This window comes from Microcaecilia unicolor, chromosome 7 (genome assembly GCF_901765095.1).
Source record: "Microcaecilia unicolor chromosome 7, aMicUni1.1, whole genome shotgun sequence".
NCBI classification, from domain to species: domain Eukaryota; kingdom Metazoa; phylum Chordata; class Amphibia; order Gymnophiona; family Siphonopidae; genus Microcaecilia; species Microcaecilia unicolor.
The window spans coordinates 305,711,760-305,727,131 of record NC_044037.1 but is presented as its reverse complement, the minus strand read 5'-3'; the positions used below and the strand labels follow the sequence as shown (position 1 = coordinate 305,727,131).

Sequence of the window (15,372 nt, the reverse complement as noted above, 5' to 3'; positions counted from 1 at the left end):
TAATTGGAAAATGTGGGGTACAAATGCAATAAATAAATAAAATAAAAAATAAATTGGTAAAGTGCTTAAAATTGGTAAAGTGCCAGGACTATTGGTGTTTGTTTATAGAACCTAAGTAATACAGATCTGTGTAAATAGTTAAATTAAACCTGTTTAATTTATGTTCACAGCAGTTCTTTTTTTTCCTGGGGGGGGGGGGGGGAGAAGAGGGTAATCCGACCTGTAAGCACTTTTCTTCCCCAGGTGGAGGCTCCAGTTAGGTCAGGCCCCGAATCCAGGAGCGCCCTGTAAGGGGAAGTTACAATAAGAATAGCCATACTTGGTCAGACCAATGGTCCATCTAGCCCAGTGGCTTCCCCGTGTCTATCTCAATAGCAGACTGTGGACTTTTCCTCCAGGAACTTGTCCAAACCTGGCTTCTAGACCAAGACCTAGGCAGAGCCAGAGCCTTTCCTGACAGTGCTCCCCAGTCAAAAACGAGCTTCAGATGACTTACACAGGCCCCGAAGACTGGAATCGCCAGCACCCACGGCAGGGCTGAGGAAGGTGCAGCCCCCATTGCGGGCACCAGAGAGCCTCCTGCATGCCTGGGACCCCTCCCCAAAGGTAACAAAAAAAAAAAAAAACTAGGAGAAAACTTTTAACCACAGGTTATAATTAGTCCTCTGTCTAGGGATAACACCTGTTACAGGTCAGCAGTTTTGTTATCTTGTGTTATAGGAGGCTCTGAGGAAGTGACAACTTGATGGAAATTGTTATTAATGACTTTGAGATTTTGCCTCATTTTGTATGTCAAGGATAAGAGGTGTGTAGCCAAAAGCTGTATTTATGCACTCATTTCTCCCCTGCACTCACTCGCGCTCTCTGCTCCATATACAGATCAAGAAGGCATTCTTTGCACTGGTGGCCAATGGCGTGAGAGCTGCTCCTCTCTGGGACAGTAAGCAGCAGTGCTTCGTGGGTAAGTGTTAGTGGACCACTAAGGTCAGGGTAAAAGTGGATGGAGGTAAAAGATTACCATCACTGGAGTAAAGACAGGGGGGTCTGCTCTCTTCCCCACAGGGATGCTGACCATCACAGACTTCATTAACATCCTGCATCGCTACTACAAGTCCCCCCTGGTGAGGACTACGGCTCTGCGTGACGTCCCGACGCTCTGTGCTGTCACATCTGTCTGTCCTGTGTTTGTGGGAGCCAGTGAGTAGGGTGCAGACCAGCCCCTCTTTTTTGCCTCCAGAATGCTTATGAAGTCTAATGCATGCTGCCCTGGGTCCTCTCTGTATCCTTCGCAACCTATAAGTCTTTACGAAGCAGGAAGCTATGGCAAAGCTTCTTATCGTATGCTGTTCTCAGTAACGGAAGCTGCACGACTCAATAACACGTGTGGCAATTTACTCCCAATAAAATAGAAGAAAAAGGTTATAGAAATTATAGGAGATCATCCAGCCGACTTGACTTGCGCTCTTTGTGCTGAGAGGCACTGTATTTTAGGGAGTCCTTGCACTAAATACCGTCCCAGGCTCATTTCCTTACTGTGCTTCTGGTAAGAAGCATAAAGTGATGGTGCAGGTTGCTGATGAAGTCCTGGAATTTACAGCTGCAACAGCTGGCTGCAGAAAGATTTTTCTGCTTCACCGGCACGACTAGGCAACCTGAAGTCCCCACCGTGCATTACCCCCTAATTGCAAACAGATAATAGCTTTAGGCATTGCCTGGAGTAAAGGTGAGCAAGGCAGAGCGCCTTCTGGCTCAGAGCAGCAGGAGCAACTGACTCCGACACGCAGTGTGTATTTACATGTTATTCCATTTTAAGCTACAAAAAAAATATACATAATTCATATTAAAGCAGAAAATCTGCAATGTTGCAAGTCTTACTGAGACCATACTTGGTTTGCATCCCTGTAGTGTTGGAAAAGCATACCCTGCATAATTTTAAAGTCCCTTATTAAGGGGGGTTATGCCTAAGCTTTTAACCCTGTATGTTGCCCACAATCACATCTAAAATCTGGAGTATCTCCTGTCACTGGCAGGCAGATGATCAAAAGCAAACACCGGCGCTAGAAGCTGTTAGCTCCATACTAGCGCCGGCGTTTCCTTCCGTCCCATGATCAGAGCCCTCGAGCGCGTGAAATAACGTGCTTGAGGGCTCTTAACGCAAGTAGCATGCAAATGCATGCTAATCAGCGCTTAACGTATTCATCCCCAATCATCAGAGACCAGCGCGCCAAAGATTGGGTCACTGGCCGCGACAAACCCTACGCCAGCTCCGAGCTGGCGTTAGGGTTTGCAGATCATTGGGGAGGAATGGTGAGCCCTGTCCAGCATGCATTTGCATGCTGGCAGGCCACCATTCCCCCCAATGACGCACCCCCCCCCAGCGACAGGGGACTGAAGGTCCAGCGGATCTCCAGTCCCCCCGATGATCCCCCTCCCCAGGTTTGTAAAAGGGAGTGAGGAGGTGTTGTGAATGATTTTAATGTACATAATTGAGTGTGTATGCTCTGAATGTTGCTGGGGGTTTGTGTGTGTTTTTGTTCAGAGTGGTGTTTCCACCCCACTGTGTGCCTGTGCTCTGTGTATAGTTTGTACATATGAGTGTGTGTTTTATACGGTGATTATGCATGTGAGTGATTGCGTGTGGATTGAGTAATGGTTGAATGCTGTGTGTGGTGTGGGGGTTGATGTTTGGCTCATATTTCAGAAGCATATCCATCTGTATTAGCAGCTTTTATGTATGTAGATACACTACAGATCAAAATAGTGGGTTGAGAAAGCCTCTATTTACATGTGAAGATCCAGACTAGGTACAGATTTTAGGGGGAGGGGGGCATGGTTTGGTGAGCTGAACATCTACACATGTATTTCTCCATTTTCCATGGGGAATACAATGGAGACCAGATAATTCTGCATGTTGGCCTTTTTATTTGCCCTGAAGAAGTTTGAAGTAAAAGGTGCACAAGCAAATGGAATCCCCTCTCTTGTACCTACCCAACAATATCCATGATCACTTCGTCTCCCTCAGATTCACCCTTCCCAACAGCATCAATGATAATTTCATCCTCCCCCGAATCCTGCATAATCTTTCACCCTCCTCACCCCCCAACATCCATGATCACTTTGCCCTCCCCCAAATTCTCCCCCTCCAGCAGCATCCATAATCACTTCACCTTCCCCCAAATTTCTCTCTCACTGACTGCATCAGTGATCACTTCACCATCCCCAAATCCCCTTTAATTACTTCACCCGCCTCATCCCCTACAGAACCTGTGGGTTCCTCAAATCCGCCCTCCCACAAATTCTCCCCCTCCGAAAGTATCCGTGATCACTTCATCTTCTCCCCCTCCCCCTGCCTGCAGCATCCATGATCACTTCACCCTCACCCAAAAACCTCCTCAACAGTACCCCCGGCCCACTTGACAAGGTTAGCTACCCAATCCTCCCCCTTATTTTTATTTACCAGGAGTCTCCTTGGTGTCTAGTGGGGGGCAGGAGCGATTCCCAGTTGCTCCTGGTCCAACCTTTTTTCAGCATTGGGTTCAAAATGGCGGCAAGAGCACAAGGCTACCACTAAGAGTCAGATGTGCCATTTTGATCCTGATGTTGGAAGGGGCAGAACTGACAGGAGACTCCTGCTCCCCACTAGACATCAGGGAGACCCCCAGTAAAACCCAGGGAAGGGTTGAAGGTTGCCCTATTTGGATGGGCTGGGGACATTTCAGTGAAGTGCTTATGGATGTTGTCGAAGGGGGTCCAAGGAATGCTAATGTGATTATAGTTGCCATCAAAGGGTTCAGGGGATGGTGAAATGATCATGGATGCTTTGGGGGGGGGGGGATTTTGCATTTTTCAAGGGGGTGGGGATGGGGAGAGGATCAATGCTGCATATGTAGACATTTTGGGCAAACAGGACACTTTTTTCTCAAAGTGCAGCTTTTTAAAATTGATGCTCCAAGCTGGACATGACGGCAGATACACGTGTACTACTGCATATCTTTACTGTGTTTTACAAAAGGCTCCGTATTTGGAAGAACTTTTCTGCATGATCAAGTGCTCAAATCGGTGTTATGGTTAAGCAATTCTTTTCAAATTATAGGTGTTGAGAGGTGTTGAACAGTATCTCTGTCAATGATTTTTATACTGTTGTACAAAGTTTGGTACCCAATAGTTAAGATCATTGTAACTCTATGAATCTCGGTTTGTCTGTATCTTGTATAAATTCTAGTGCCTGTCATCCCACAAGCCCAAGCCCCATTAATAGAGAGACATTTAAATGCATTCACACTTGCATAAGTCAGAACATATGAAGTTTAGTGTTACATAGAGCATTGAGACGGGAATGAAGACTTCCAGATCTGGATGTTCACACTTCCCCTGTATTTTAGGAAAGGCTTTTGCGATGCCTGGCTGAGAGATGAATTACCGCAGGGGCTCCTGCCAATGAACTAAAACTTAATATATAAATTTGGCCTGCTGTAGATTTAAAGCGATGGAACTCCACCTGAAAATATGAACATGAAACAGAGGAAAACAGCAAAATCTTTGGCTCAGTCAAAAAAATTGGCAACGTTTTCCAGATGACAACTAATGCAGGAATGGACACAGATCCACTGCTGAAGTCAGTCTAACCCTCAGACTCCTATGCCAACTTATGCTTGTGGGAGGTAGGCTGGAATACACAACCAGACGTAGAAAGATGGTGAATAAGCAAGAACACAGCCTCCCTTACCTGACATAAGAGGGTCCTGGGACTCTGATCCACCAGAGCTATATTGATAGATGGAACCTGCTGCTCCGACAAATCTTCTAAAGCACAGTCAGTCCCACACACTTAGGGGGTATTTTACTAAAGCTTAGCTCGAGTTATCTACAGCAGGGCCCATAGGAATAAAATGGGCCTTTTTGCAGATAATTCGAGCTAATCTTTAGTAAAAGGCCCCCTTATATATAAAGCATCGCATACCAAGTAAAATGAGTTTATCTTGTTGGGCAGACTGGATGGACTGTACAGGTCTTTATCTGCCATCACTTACTATGTTACTATCCAACTTATTTTCGAAGGAGAAGGGCGGCCATCTTCCGACACAAATCGGGAGATGGGCGCCCTTCTCGCCAGGCCGGCCAAATCAGTATAATCAAAAGCCAATTTTGGCCAGCCTCAACTGCTTTCCGTCGCAGGGCCGGCCAAAGTTCAAGGGGGCGTGTCGGCAGTGTACCGAAGGCGGGATGGGGGCATGGTTATGAGATGGCCGTCCTCGGCCGATAATGGAAAAAAGAAGGCCAGCCCTGACGAGCATTTGGCCAACTTTACTTGGTCCCTTTTTGTACATGACCAAGCCTTGTAAAGGTGCCCAAACTGACCAGATGACCACCAGAAGGAATTGGGGATCACCTCCCCTTACTCCCCCAGTGGTCAGCAACCCCCTCCCACCCAAAAAAAAAAATTAAAAAACATTTTTTTGCCAGCCTCTATGCCAGTCTCAAATGTCATACCCAGCTCCATCACAGCACTATGCAGGTCCCTGGAGCAGTTTTTAGTGGGCACTACAGTGCACTTCAGGCAGGCGGACCCAGGCCCACCCCCCTCCCCACCTGTTACACTTGTGGTGGTAAATGGGAGTCCTCTAAAACCCACCCGAAACCCACTGTACCCACATCTAGGTGCCCCCCATTACCCTTTAACGTAGTGGTGTGCAGTTATGGGGAGTGGGTTTTGGGGGGCACAGCACACAAGGTAAGGGAGCTATGCACCTGGGAGCAATTTGTGAAGTCCACTGCAGTGCCCCCTAGGGTGCCCGGTTGGTGTCCTGGCATGTGAGGGGGACCAGTGCACTACAAATGCTGGCTCCTCCCATGACCAAACGGCTTGGATTTGGCCGGTTTTGAGATGGCTGCCATTAGTTTCTATTATTGGCGAAAACCAATGTCGGCCATCTCTAAGGTTGACCCAAATGTTGAGATTTGACCGGCCCCGACCGTATTATTGAAACAGATGGCCACCCATCTTGTTTCGATAATACGGTCGTGGACACCCTTTACGGGGCCGTCCTTAGAGATGGGCGCCCCCGTTCAATTGTGCCCCTCCACGTTACTATGTTAGTACTTTCATTGTCATACGCTAGCAGAGTAGGCACAAAACCCCAAAGATGTTAATTCATTTGTAGTATTTATAATACAGCAGTGTTTATGGTACTATACTAATCTCAGTTTTCTTGGGATCATCAGCAAGTCATTATGAAACAAGAGCTCGCTCAGTTCAGAATCAGTAGTGATCAACATTACTAGTTACCCATTTTCAACAGCATATGACCCCTTTACTACTCGTGTGGCTTTATATAAGTTTTTTTTAGAAAACTACATCTCAAAAAGTTTTTTCTGACACCCCCCCCCCCAACAACTCCAAACATCTGTATTGTTAAACCCCATTCTACTTGGCCGTTTGAGAATTTGGACTCTTTAATATTAGCATTCCAGAAATGTGTACTACACGATCATGACTTTATTAATTGGAACCTTTTCCTGATCATTACGGGAAGCTCTCTTGGCTTTACAAAAACCAAGAGGAAATATTAGTACTTTGGGCTGATAAAGGAGGAGCAGTGACATTGTGGGCCAAGGACAAACGTCTTCATGAAGGATATAGACAACTTCAAGTCAGTGCAGGGAAGAGATTCCAGGAAAGGTTCACGTGCGGAACCTCCCTGAGAAACCTGACATTCACTGAGCCATGACAGGAGGATCCAGCACCAGCATCGCTCCCTTCATCCACACCTGATCTGAAGCCACTGACTCTTCACCGCTCGCTGTTCCATGCTTTCATTCCATCTCCTTTCTAGATTCTGTGACTTTTTGTGTACCAAGATACGTTGTTTTGAAATTTATTTTTATTTTTTTATCTTAAAAGGTACAAATATATGAGATTGAAGAACACAAAATTGAAACATGGAGAGGTGAGAAATTATGTTTGGGAATGTGGAGTGTACATAGTTTTTCTCTTCCTGCCAAACACCAACATAGACCATTGGAGCCCCCTTCCTACCTCTGGCACAGACCGAGTCACACCCTCATTTCCCTCATCCCATTCTCCTTTAGTAAAACAGCTGTAAGAATAAAACAGCTGTAAGAATTTGTTTCTGCCCTTTCTCTTTGCTAAATGAACGAATGACACCTTGGCCTGCTCTGTGAAAGGGAAGGTCTTGGTTGCTTTTTCAAAGATGTGTAGAGTTCATCCAATCCTCAGATTTCCTAGGTAGTTTTTTCTTCCCAGACTCCACAAATGTTTCTGCAGGTAGGAAAAGCAGAAGTTGGATGGTTGCCCCCCTCTTTCTCAACACCCCTTTCTCTTCTCTTGCAGATATTTATTTGCAGGGATCCTTCAAGCCCTTAGTCTCCATCTCCCCCAGTGCCAGGTAAGACCCAACTTTTCAACCTCGGAGCTTCTTTTCTAGTAACAAGAAGAGACTACAGTGGGCTTGACTTCCATGGGCACCGTATGTGCAAAGAGAGGTGGGTGGTTCAGCCTTCCCCCAAGCTCGCAGTATTTGGAAAGGTGAGAGACTCATGGTTGACATGATCAGGTTGTTTTATTGTATTAAGTTAGTTTCTGATCCTGGTGACCTGGGTTCAATTCCCACTGCAACTCCTTGTGACCTTGGGCAAGTCACTTAACCCTCCATTGCCCCAGGTACAAACACTTAGATTGTGAGCCCTCTAGGGATAGAGGGAAAGGGACTTATATACTGCCTTTCTGTGGTTTTTCCAACTACATTCAAAGTGGTTTACATATTATATACAGGTACTTATATATCAAGTCCCATTTCCCTTACTTATTTGTACCTGGGACAATGGAGAGTTAAGTGACTTGCCCACTAGGCTGCTACTCCTCCACTAGCAACATTCCATGTAGAAGCCTGCCCTTGCAGATCACCAATGCGGGCATGCAGGCTTCTGTTTCTGTATGTGCAGGACATCAGACTCACAGAAACAGAAGCCTGCGCGGCCGCGTTGCTGATCTGCAAGGGCAGGCTTCTACATGGAGTGTTGCTAGTGGAATAGCAACATTCCATGTAGAATCTCAAATAGGGAAAGGGAAATGGGACTTGATATACCGTAGCCTTTCTGAGGTTTTTTGCAACTACATTCAAAGTGGTTTACACAGTATATATAGGTACTTATATATCAAGTCCCATTTCCCTTACTTATTTGTACCTGGGACTGTGGAGGGTTAAGTGACTTGGCCAAGGTCACAAGGAGTTGCAGTAGGAATTGAACCCAGTTCCCCAGGATCAGAGTCCGCTGCACTAACCACTAGGCTACTCCTCAGTACCTGCATATGCTGTGTTCATCTAGTGGTGCTATAGAAGTGATTAGTAGTAGTAGTAATAGCATTCCTGAAAATCTCATTGGTATGCATCCCTTCAGGGTTGCAGTTGGGTATTCTTGGGGTAACGTATCCTATGAACTTTATTTTTAATTTTTAATGCAAATTGTCAACATATCAATAACCAGGTATTACATTGCTTGTACATAAAAGTGCAAAGTTTCAGAAAAGATCTAAAACAAAACACCCCTCCCCCACAGACCCCCCAAAACATAAAAGGAAATAGCAGGGTATATTAATGTGCTTTAGTCCAGAAAATTGGGGAGAAGCCAAGAAAGAACATGAGAAAGAAGAAAAATTACAATTATCAACTAAATCACGATTCCAATCCTAAGAAAAGGAAGACAAGGATTCACTACCAGGGACCTTCTATCTCTGCTGCCACATTGGGGATCAAAGTCACTGATGCAACAGGATGATGCGCAGCTGAAAAAAAAGGGGTGAACTGGACTGGTAAAAAGAAAATATACTTAACAGATTTCTATTTAACCCCACACTTACATGGATATTTAAGAAAAAAATAATGCCCCCAACCAGGGGCGTAGCCAGACAACAGATTTTGGGTGGGCCTAGGCAAGAAGTGGGTGGGCACCAAATGTTCTCCCCCCCCCCCCCCCCCCCACTACAGTCTAAAGTGCTATTTTTCATGAATCCCCATAAAGAGAGCATTGCAATAGGTTGACCCAGCAAAGTTCAGATCTATCTGCAGAGAAAGGAAGTTCATACAGACTTATATCCGCTTAAGTGAATTCTCAAAGTAAAGCTACTCGTGTTGCTTTTCTTTGAAAATTGCCCATCAGATCCATCTCTATAAATTTGCAGATAGGTAACTTACTGAAAATTGCGACCTTGGAGATGGTTAGTGGGTGCAGCAGCTGGTCCTCCAGTTTCATTGACACTCTCACGCTCTCTTTTCCAGCCTTTTTGATGCTGTGTATTCCCTGATCAAGAATAAGATTCATCGGCTCCCTGTGATGGATCCAGCTTCAGGCAACGTCTTACATATCCTCACCCACAAACGACTCCTAAAATTCCTGCATATCTTTGTAAGTATCTGTCATTGGTCCCTTATTTCTTAGAGTAACACCCACTTCACCCTTCATTTACCTCTAGATTTTAATGCCTCCCTATCTCATCCCCCTCTTTGTAATAAGGTGGAGGGCTGCAGAGCATGAAGCCGACCTTAACATGGCGTTGTGCACCTGTATGCCCATGCCCAGGCAGGGGGAGGATAAACTGGAAACAGGCAGGGAGCCCTGGAGGCCAGAAAAGAGTTGTTGCTCCAAAGTAGGGCTCCTTGTTGGGAAGGGAGGTGCTGGAGGCATGGGCTTAAAAGCAAGAGATTACTGGAAGAACCCTCTCTGTCCCTGAGGGCTCGGACGAGAGAAGCATACTGGCCAGTACTGCACTTCCAAGTATAAGCTACCGTTTGATAGAGGGTGAGCTTCTTGCCCCGGTGACGAATAGACAGCTCCTTGCTGCCCCCATGACATGGTCATCAATGCGATGGAATGGAGCAAGAAGTCGGAGTCCCAGCATTGGGCACTCAGGAAAATGCGTCAAATAGGCGAGACAGCAGGGGTAAGCCATAAAAGGGGGTATTGAGGGGATGGTCAGATCATCCAGGCCCAGTTGCCCCCCCCTTGCTGATGGATGTGGAGTGCACAAGTGGTTCTGGGGCCGGGAGTAGTCAATCATTGCAGCCGAGAGCTGCTACCTGCCTTCATGAAGCCCGATCCCCGCCATGTTGTGCTGGCTGCCCCATGAGGCAGTTCCCCACCTCAGTTGATACTCTGCATGAGTAGAGTGGCCTAGCCATGGGTAGGTGCTGTTAGACTTGGAATCACTTGGATTGTCGCACATCACATGATGGCTCCTTGTTACTCTGGGCAAGTCACTTAACCTTCCATTGCCCCAGGTACAAAGTACGTAAGTACCTGTATGTAATATGTAAACCACTTTGATTGTAAACACAGAAAGGTGGAATATCAAGTTGACGACCTGGGAATCTTCTCACTGGAAGATCTTCTCCCTATTTCATCCCCCTGTTTCTCAACGCATTCACCTCGGTAGACTCCAAAAGGCTCACCCTATTAAATACTTCCTTGCATCATTGATATTAATTACTTTACCCTCAGAAAGTTCAGTGGCACAATCTGAACCAACCAAGGTGTTGGAGAAAAGGTGGCTGACGGGAGATATGATAGAGGTCTATAAAATAATGAGTGGAGTTGAACGGGTAGATGTGAAGCATCTGTTCACGCTTTCCAAAAATAGTAGGACTAGGGGGCATGCGATGAAGCTACAATGTAGTAAGTTTAAAATGAATCGGAGAAAATATTTCTTCACTCAACGTGTAATTAAACTCTGGAATTCGTTGCCAGAGAATGTGGTAAAGGCGGTTAGCTTAGCGGAGTTTTAAAAAGGTTTGGACAGCTTCCTAAAGGAAAAGTCCATAGACCGTTATTAAATGGACTTGGGGAAAATCCACTATTTCTGGGATAAGCAGTATAAAATGTTTGGTACATTTTTGGGATCTTGCCGGGTATTTGTGACCTGAATTGGCCACTATTGGAAACAGGATGCTGGGCTCGATGGACCTTTGGTCTTTCCCAGTATGGCAATACTTATGTACTTATGATGATTCCCTAATACCCGAAAAAGAAAATTGTAAAACACTTAGGTCTAGGTGTTATAAATACTGAAATAAAAATAAATAAATAAATAAATAAATAACTGCATGATTCATGAAAAACAGGAGCATGTAATGAGCTGAAAAGGATACAGGCTAAATGCTGAGACTATTTAACAGCAAGCAGGCCATGAATCACCAACTTGCTGCTTGTGACGGCGAAACTGAAGCAATATAAAGATGTCAAACCGCTCTGTCATTGACCAGAGCACAACAACCTACAGAGGTTTTAGAAGACCCAATGAATCCATTCAGACTTTGGAGAGATCTCCTTCTCTTTCACTTCCTTTGAGATAAGAATGTCATTGTTTTCATCCGCCATCACAAAAGAGAGATGGATTTTTATTATTTATCGCACTGGGGAAAGCAGATGAAGCTCCCCTGTGACCTTACATAAGAGCATAAGGGACCCCTGCCAGTCAAGGTATGTGGAGTTGCAACCTGGGGGGGGGAGTCACAGTGAGGTGATCCTTTTGGGGGGGGGGGGGGGGGAACAACAGTGGCAGCCCTGCCCCGGGCACGGCTCAGTCTCTCGGTGGCCCTGCTCAGCAGAACCCAGCCTTCTCCTTTGGATCACACGGATTCACAGTACCCTCAACCCAGCCCCTTCCGAGGTTACTGCATGCCACAGAGAGGAACAAAGATAAATGATTTTATTTAAAATACAGTGCTGTTAGGACTGTAGGGGGATAAGAACAGTTCTATGTTGCAGTGGTTGGATTCTTTTTTCGTTTATTCGTTAGGATTCTCCCAAGACATAACCTGAATGTAGGCAACAGACAATTGGAGCATTAAAAACATTGAAATAACAGGCTGTGCTGAGAAGAGGCAGAGAGTGTTTGGAGAATGAGAGGGAGAGGTTTAGGGGGTGTCATGAGAGGAGGAGGAAGGTATCAAAGAAAGAGGTATGAGCAATGGAGGTTTTGGCGTGTGTTGTGAGGAGGCAGAGAGTATGTGGACAAGGGGAATGAGCAGTAGAGGTTTGAAGATTTGCTGAGAAGAGGCAGAGTACACAGGAAGGGTGAAGAGGATCGGAGGTGAGGTAATACGTTTATTTATTTGAAATTATTTTTGTGCTACAAATCTACAATGCCAAGTGGTAAAAGCAGGTAGCGCAGGGGTGGGCAACCTCGGTCCTCTAGGGCTGCAACCCAGTCAGGCTTTCAAGATTTCCCTAATGAATATGCATTAATATATAAACCTCAAACAGTTATGCTTAATGTTCATGCACCGGCCTTTTTTCGCTGAGCAGGAATGCTTGTGGATGGTTGAGTTTCTGCCCGTCCTGCATCCATGAATGGTGAATATCCACCAATTGAACCCGACTCCTGATGTCGCTTTAACAGCGAAACGCAGTGTGTGTAGGGTCTGGGTGTCTTTATAATTTGGATGGATTGATTATACACTAAATTGGGAACCTGTTGAACTGTGTGTGCTATTCGACCAAGGATCCGGTGAATAACAGAACTTTTCAAGGCATAAATAAACGAATAAGCTATATTTCAACAAAAAACACGTGGGAAAAACATTTGGGATTACAAATGTATCAAGCTACTACAGAATTTAAGTGACGTATGAAGGAGTAACCATTTGGAGTTATTAAGACTTCGTATCAAGGGGGTCATATAATTTGAATCAAGGGGTGTACCACGGACTGGAAAGTATATTTGAGCTGCATTGATTAATGGACTGGGAGGGTAGTTTAGTATTCTCAATGTGTAAATTAGTATGAATGAAGAATGAAAGAGTATGTATGTAGGATATTTTGAGGAAACATAGATGATACACTTTTGTATTAAGTAATAAAAGAACATTAAGCATAACTGTTTGAGGTTTATATATTAATACTATTGTGCACAGTTATTTAAAGGATTTAATATAGCCCATTAGTGAATAGGTGTTAATGAATATGCATGAGATCTCTTTGCATGAACTGCCTGCATTGTATGCTAATAGACCTTATGCATATTTATTGTAAAAATCCTGAAAACCCAACTGGGTTGTGGCCCTCCCTCACAGGCAGTTTTTATTGGACTTTCTATTGTACTTTCCTAACCACTACTCACTTGCCCTGTACTCTTTTATCCCCACCTTTAATTCCCTTACCTCTTAGTTGTTCTTCCACTACTACTACTACTTATCATTTCTGTAGCGCTACTAGACGTAGGCAGCGCTGTACACTTGAACATGAAGAGACAGTCCCTGCTCGACAGAGCTTACAATCTAATTAGGACAGACAAACAGGACAAATAAGGGATAAGGACAAAGAGTAGCAAGATTCCGGAATCCCAAAAAGTAGCAAGATTCTAGAATCCCAAAGAGTAGCAAAGATTCCGGAATCCCAAAGACTAGCAAAGATTCCGGAATCCCAAAGAGTAGCAAGATTCTGTGTAGAATCCTAAAGAGTAGCAACATTCCAGAATCCCAAAGACTACTACTACTAGTCATTTCTATAGCGCTACTAGACGTACGCAGTGCTGTACACTTGAACATGAAGAGACAGTCCCTGCTCAACAGAGCTTACAATCTAATTAGGACAGACAAACAGGACAAACAAGAGATAAGGGAATATTAAAGTGAGGATGATAAAATAAGGGTTCTGAACAAGTGAATAAGGGTTAGGAGTTAAAAGCAGCATCAAAAAGGTGGGCTTTTAGCTTAGATTTGAAGACGGCCAGAGATGGAGCTTGACGTACCGGCTCAGGAAGTCTATTCCAGGCATATGGTGCAGCAAGATAAAAGGAACGGAGTCTGGAGTTAGCGGTGGAGGAGAATGGTGCAGATAAGAGAGGTTTACTCAGTGAACGGAGTTCCCGGGGAGGAATGTAGGGAGAGATGAGAGTGGAGAGGTATTGAGGAGCTGCAGAGTTGTTCTGTCTGTTTGCCTGTCCTATTTAGATTGTGAGCTCTTTGAGCAGGGACTGTCTTTTCATGTATGGTGTACAGCGCTGCGTATGCCTTGTAGCGCTATAGAAGTGATAAGTAGTAGTAGTAGTAGAAGTATTGTAACATGCACAGATATTACTTGATAGGCGGGGTAGAAGCCTTTAATAAACTTGGAGGTTGCCCACCCCTGAGGTAGAGAGTATTGGGGCAAAGCCCCTGAACGGAAAGCACCAGACTTATGTTTTTCTTCACTAATTAGGGTGCGATGCTCCCCAGACCACGTTTTCTCCAGAAAACAGTCCATCAACTGGGCATTGGTACCTTCCGAGACGTGGCACTGATCCAGGAGAACTCTTCTGTGTACACCGCCCTCGAGATTTTTGTGGACCGCAGAGTGTCAGCGCTGCCTGTTGTCAACGAGGCAGGTAGTGTAGAGCTACCTCCCAGTCTCTCATCCTGCCCCTGACCTAGCACAAGAGGAAGAGAAACCTTTAATCCCTGTCTGCTGGAAAAAGGGATGAGGCAAAGGATGGCAGAAAACGGAAGGAAAATGGAGCTAGGCCTGACCCTGTGGGGTTAATTCTGTAACAGGGCACACAGTGGGAGCTTATCCTATAAAGGAAAACAGGTACCTATGTACCAGGGGCGTAGCCAGACCTCGGCGGGAGGAGGGTCCAGAGCCCGAGGTGGGGATGGCACAGTTTAGCCCGCCTCCCCCAGCCGCCAATCCCCCCTCCCATCACCGACCCCCACCACTTTCGATCCCTCCTCCCGCTGCTATCACCGCCGACCCTCCCCCACCGCTGCTGCCGCCTGGTACCTTTGCTGGCAGGGGTCCCCAACCCCCACCAGCTCAAGTCTTCTTCAGCGCCGGTCTCTGGCGCCTTCACTGATCTGTTTCTGCACGCACGCAGGATTTCAGGAGTCAGGACTCACAGAAACAGATCAGCGAAGGCGCCGGAGACCAGCGCTGAAGAAGACTTTGGCTGGGGAAGGGTCTTCGGTGGCGGCAGCGGGAGGGGGGATCAAAAGTGGCGCGGGGGGTCGAAAATAGAGGGGGGCAGGGCTAAATCTGTGGGGGCCCATGCCCCCATGGCCCCACCTAGCTACGCCCCTGCTATGTATTATAGAAGGGGTTCTCAACCTAGTCCTGGGGACACACCCAGTCAGTCAGGTTTTCAGGATACCCACAATGAATATGCATGAGAGATTTGCATAGGATACAAGTAGTGCATGCATTTCATTGTGGGATCCTGATAACCTGACTGACTGGGTGTGTCCCCAGGACTGGGTTATGGAAAACTAGCATAATCAGGTATCAGCGCCATAGAGCCATTGTACATTGCAGCAGGTCCCCGTGTAATGTAAAGTGGAGCCACACCTGTATCTCACCCATGCTCTGCCCCTGTGTATGTCC

General features: G+C 45.8%; 1 protein-coding gene across 3 annotated transcripts in view; it reads left to right on the top strand.

The window, feature by feature from the left end:
• PRKAG3 (protein kinase AMP-activated non-catalytic subunit gamma 3) overlaps positions 1–15,372 on the top strand; it is a 52,713-nt gene that overhangs the window by 25,482 nt on the left and 11,859 nt on the right. For all 3 annotated transcript variants that reach the window (XR_003942892.1, XR_003942893.1, XM_030210332.1), the window contains exons 4-9: positions 880–961; positions 1,063–1,121; positions 6,902–6,947; positions 7,352–7,406; positions 9,297–9,423; positions 14,215–14,380. Coding sequence is in view for 1 of the 3 variants with exons in the window: in XM_030210332.1 (XP_030066192.1) it covers positions 880–961; positions 1,063–1,121; positions 6,902–6,947; positions 7,352–7,406; positions 9,297–9,423; positions 14,215–14,380 (535 nt within the window). In the remaining 2 variants the exon portion in view is untranslated. The remainder of the gene's footprint in view (positions 1–879; positions 962–1,062; positions 1,122–6,901; positions 6,948–7,351; positions 7,407–9,296; positions 9,424–14,214; positions 14,381–15,372) is intronic.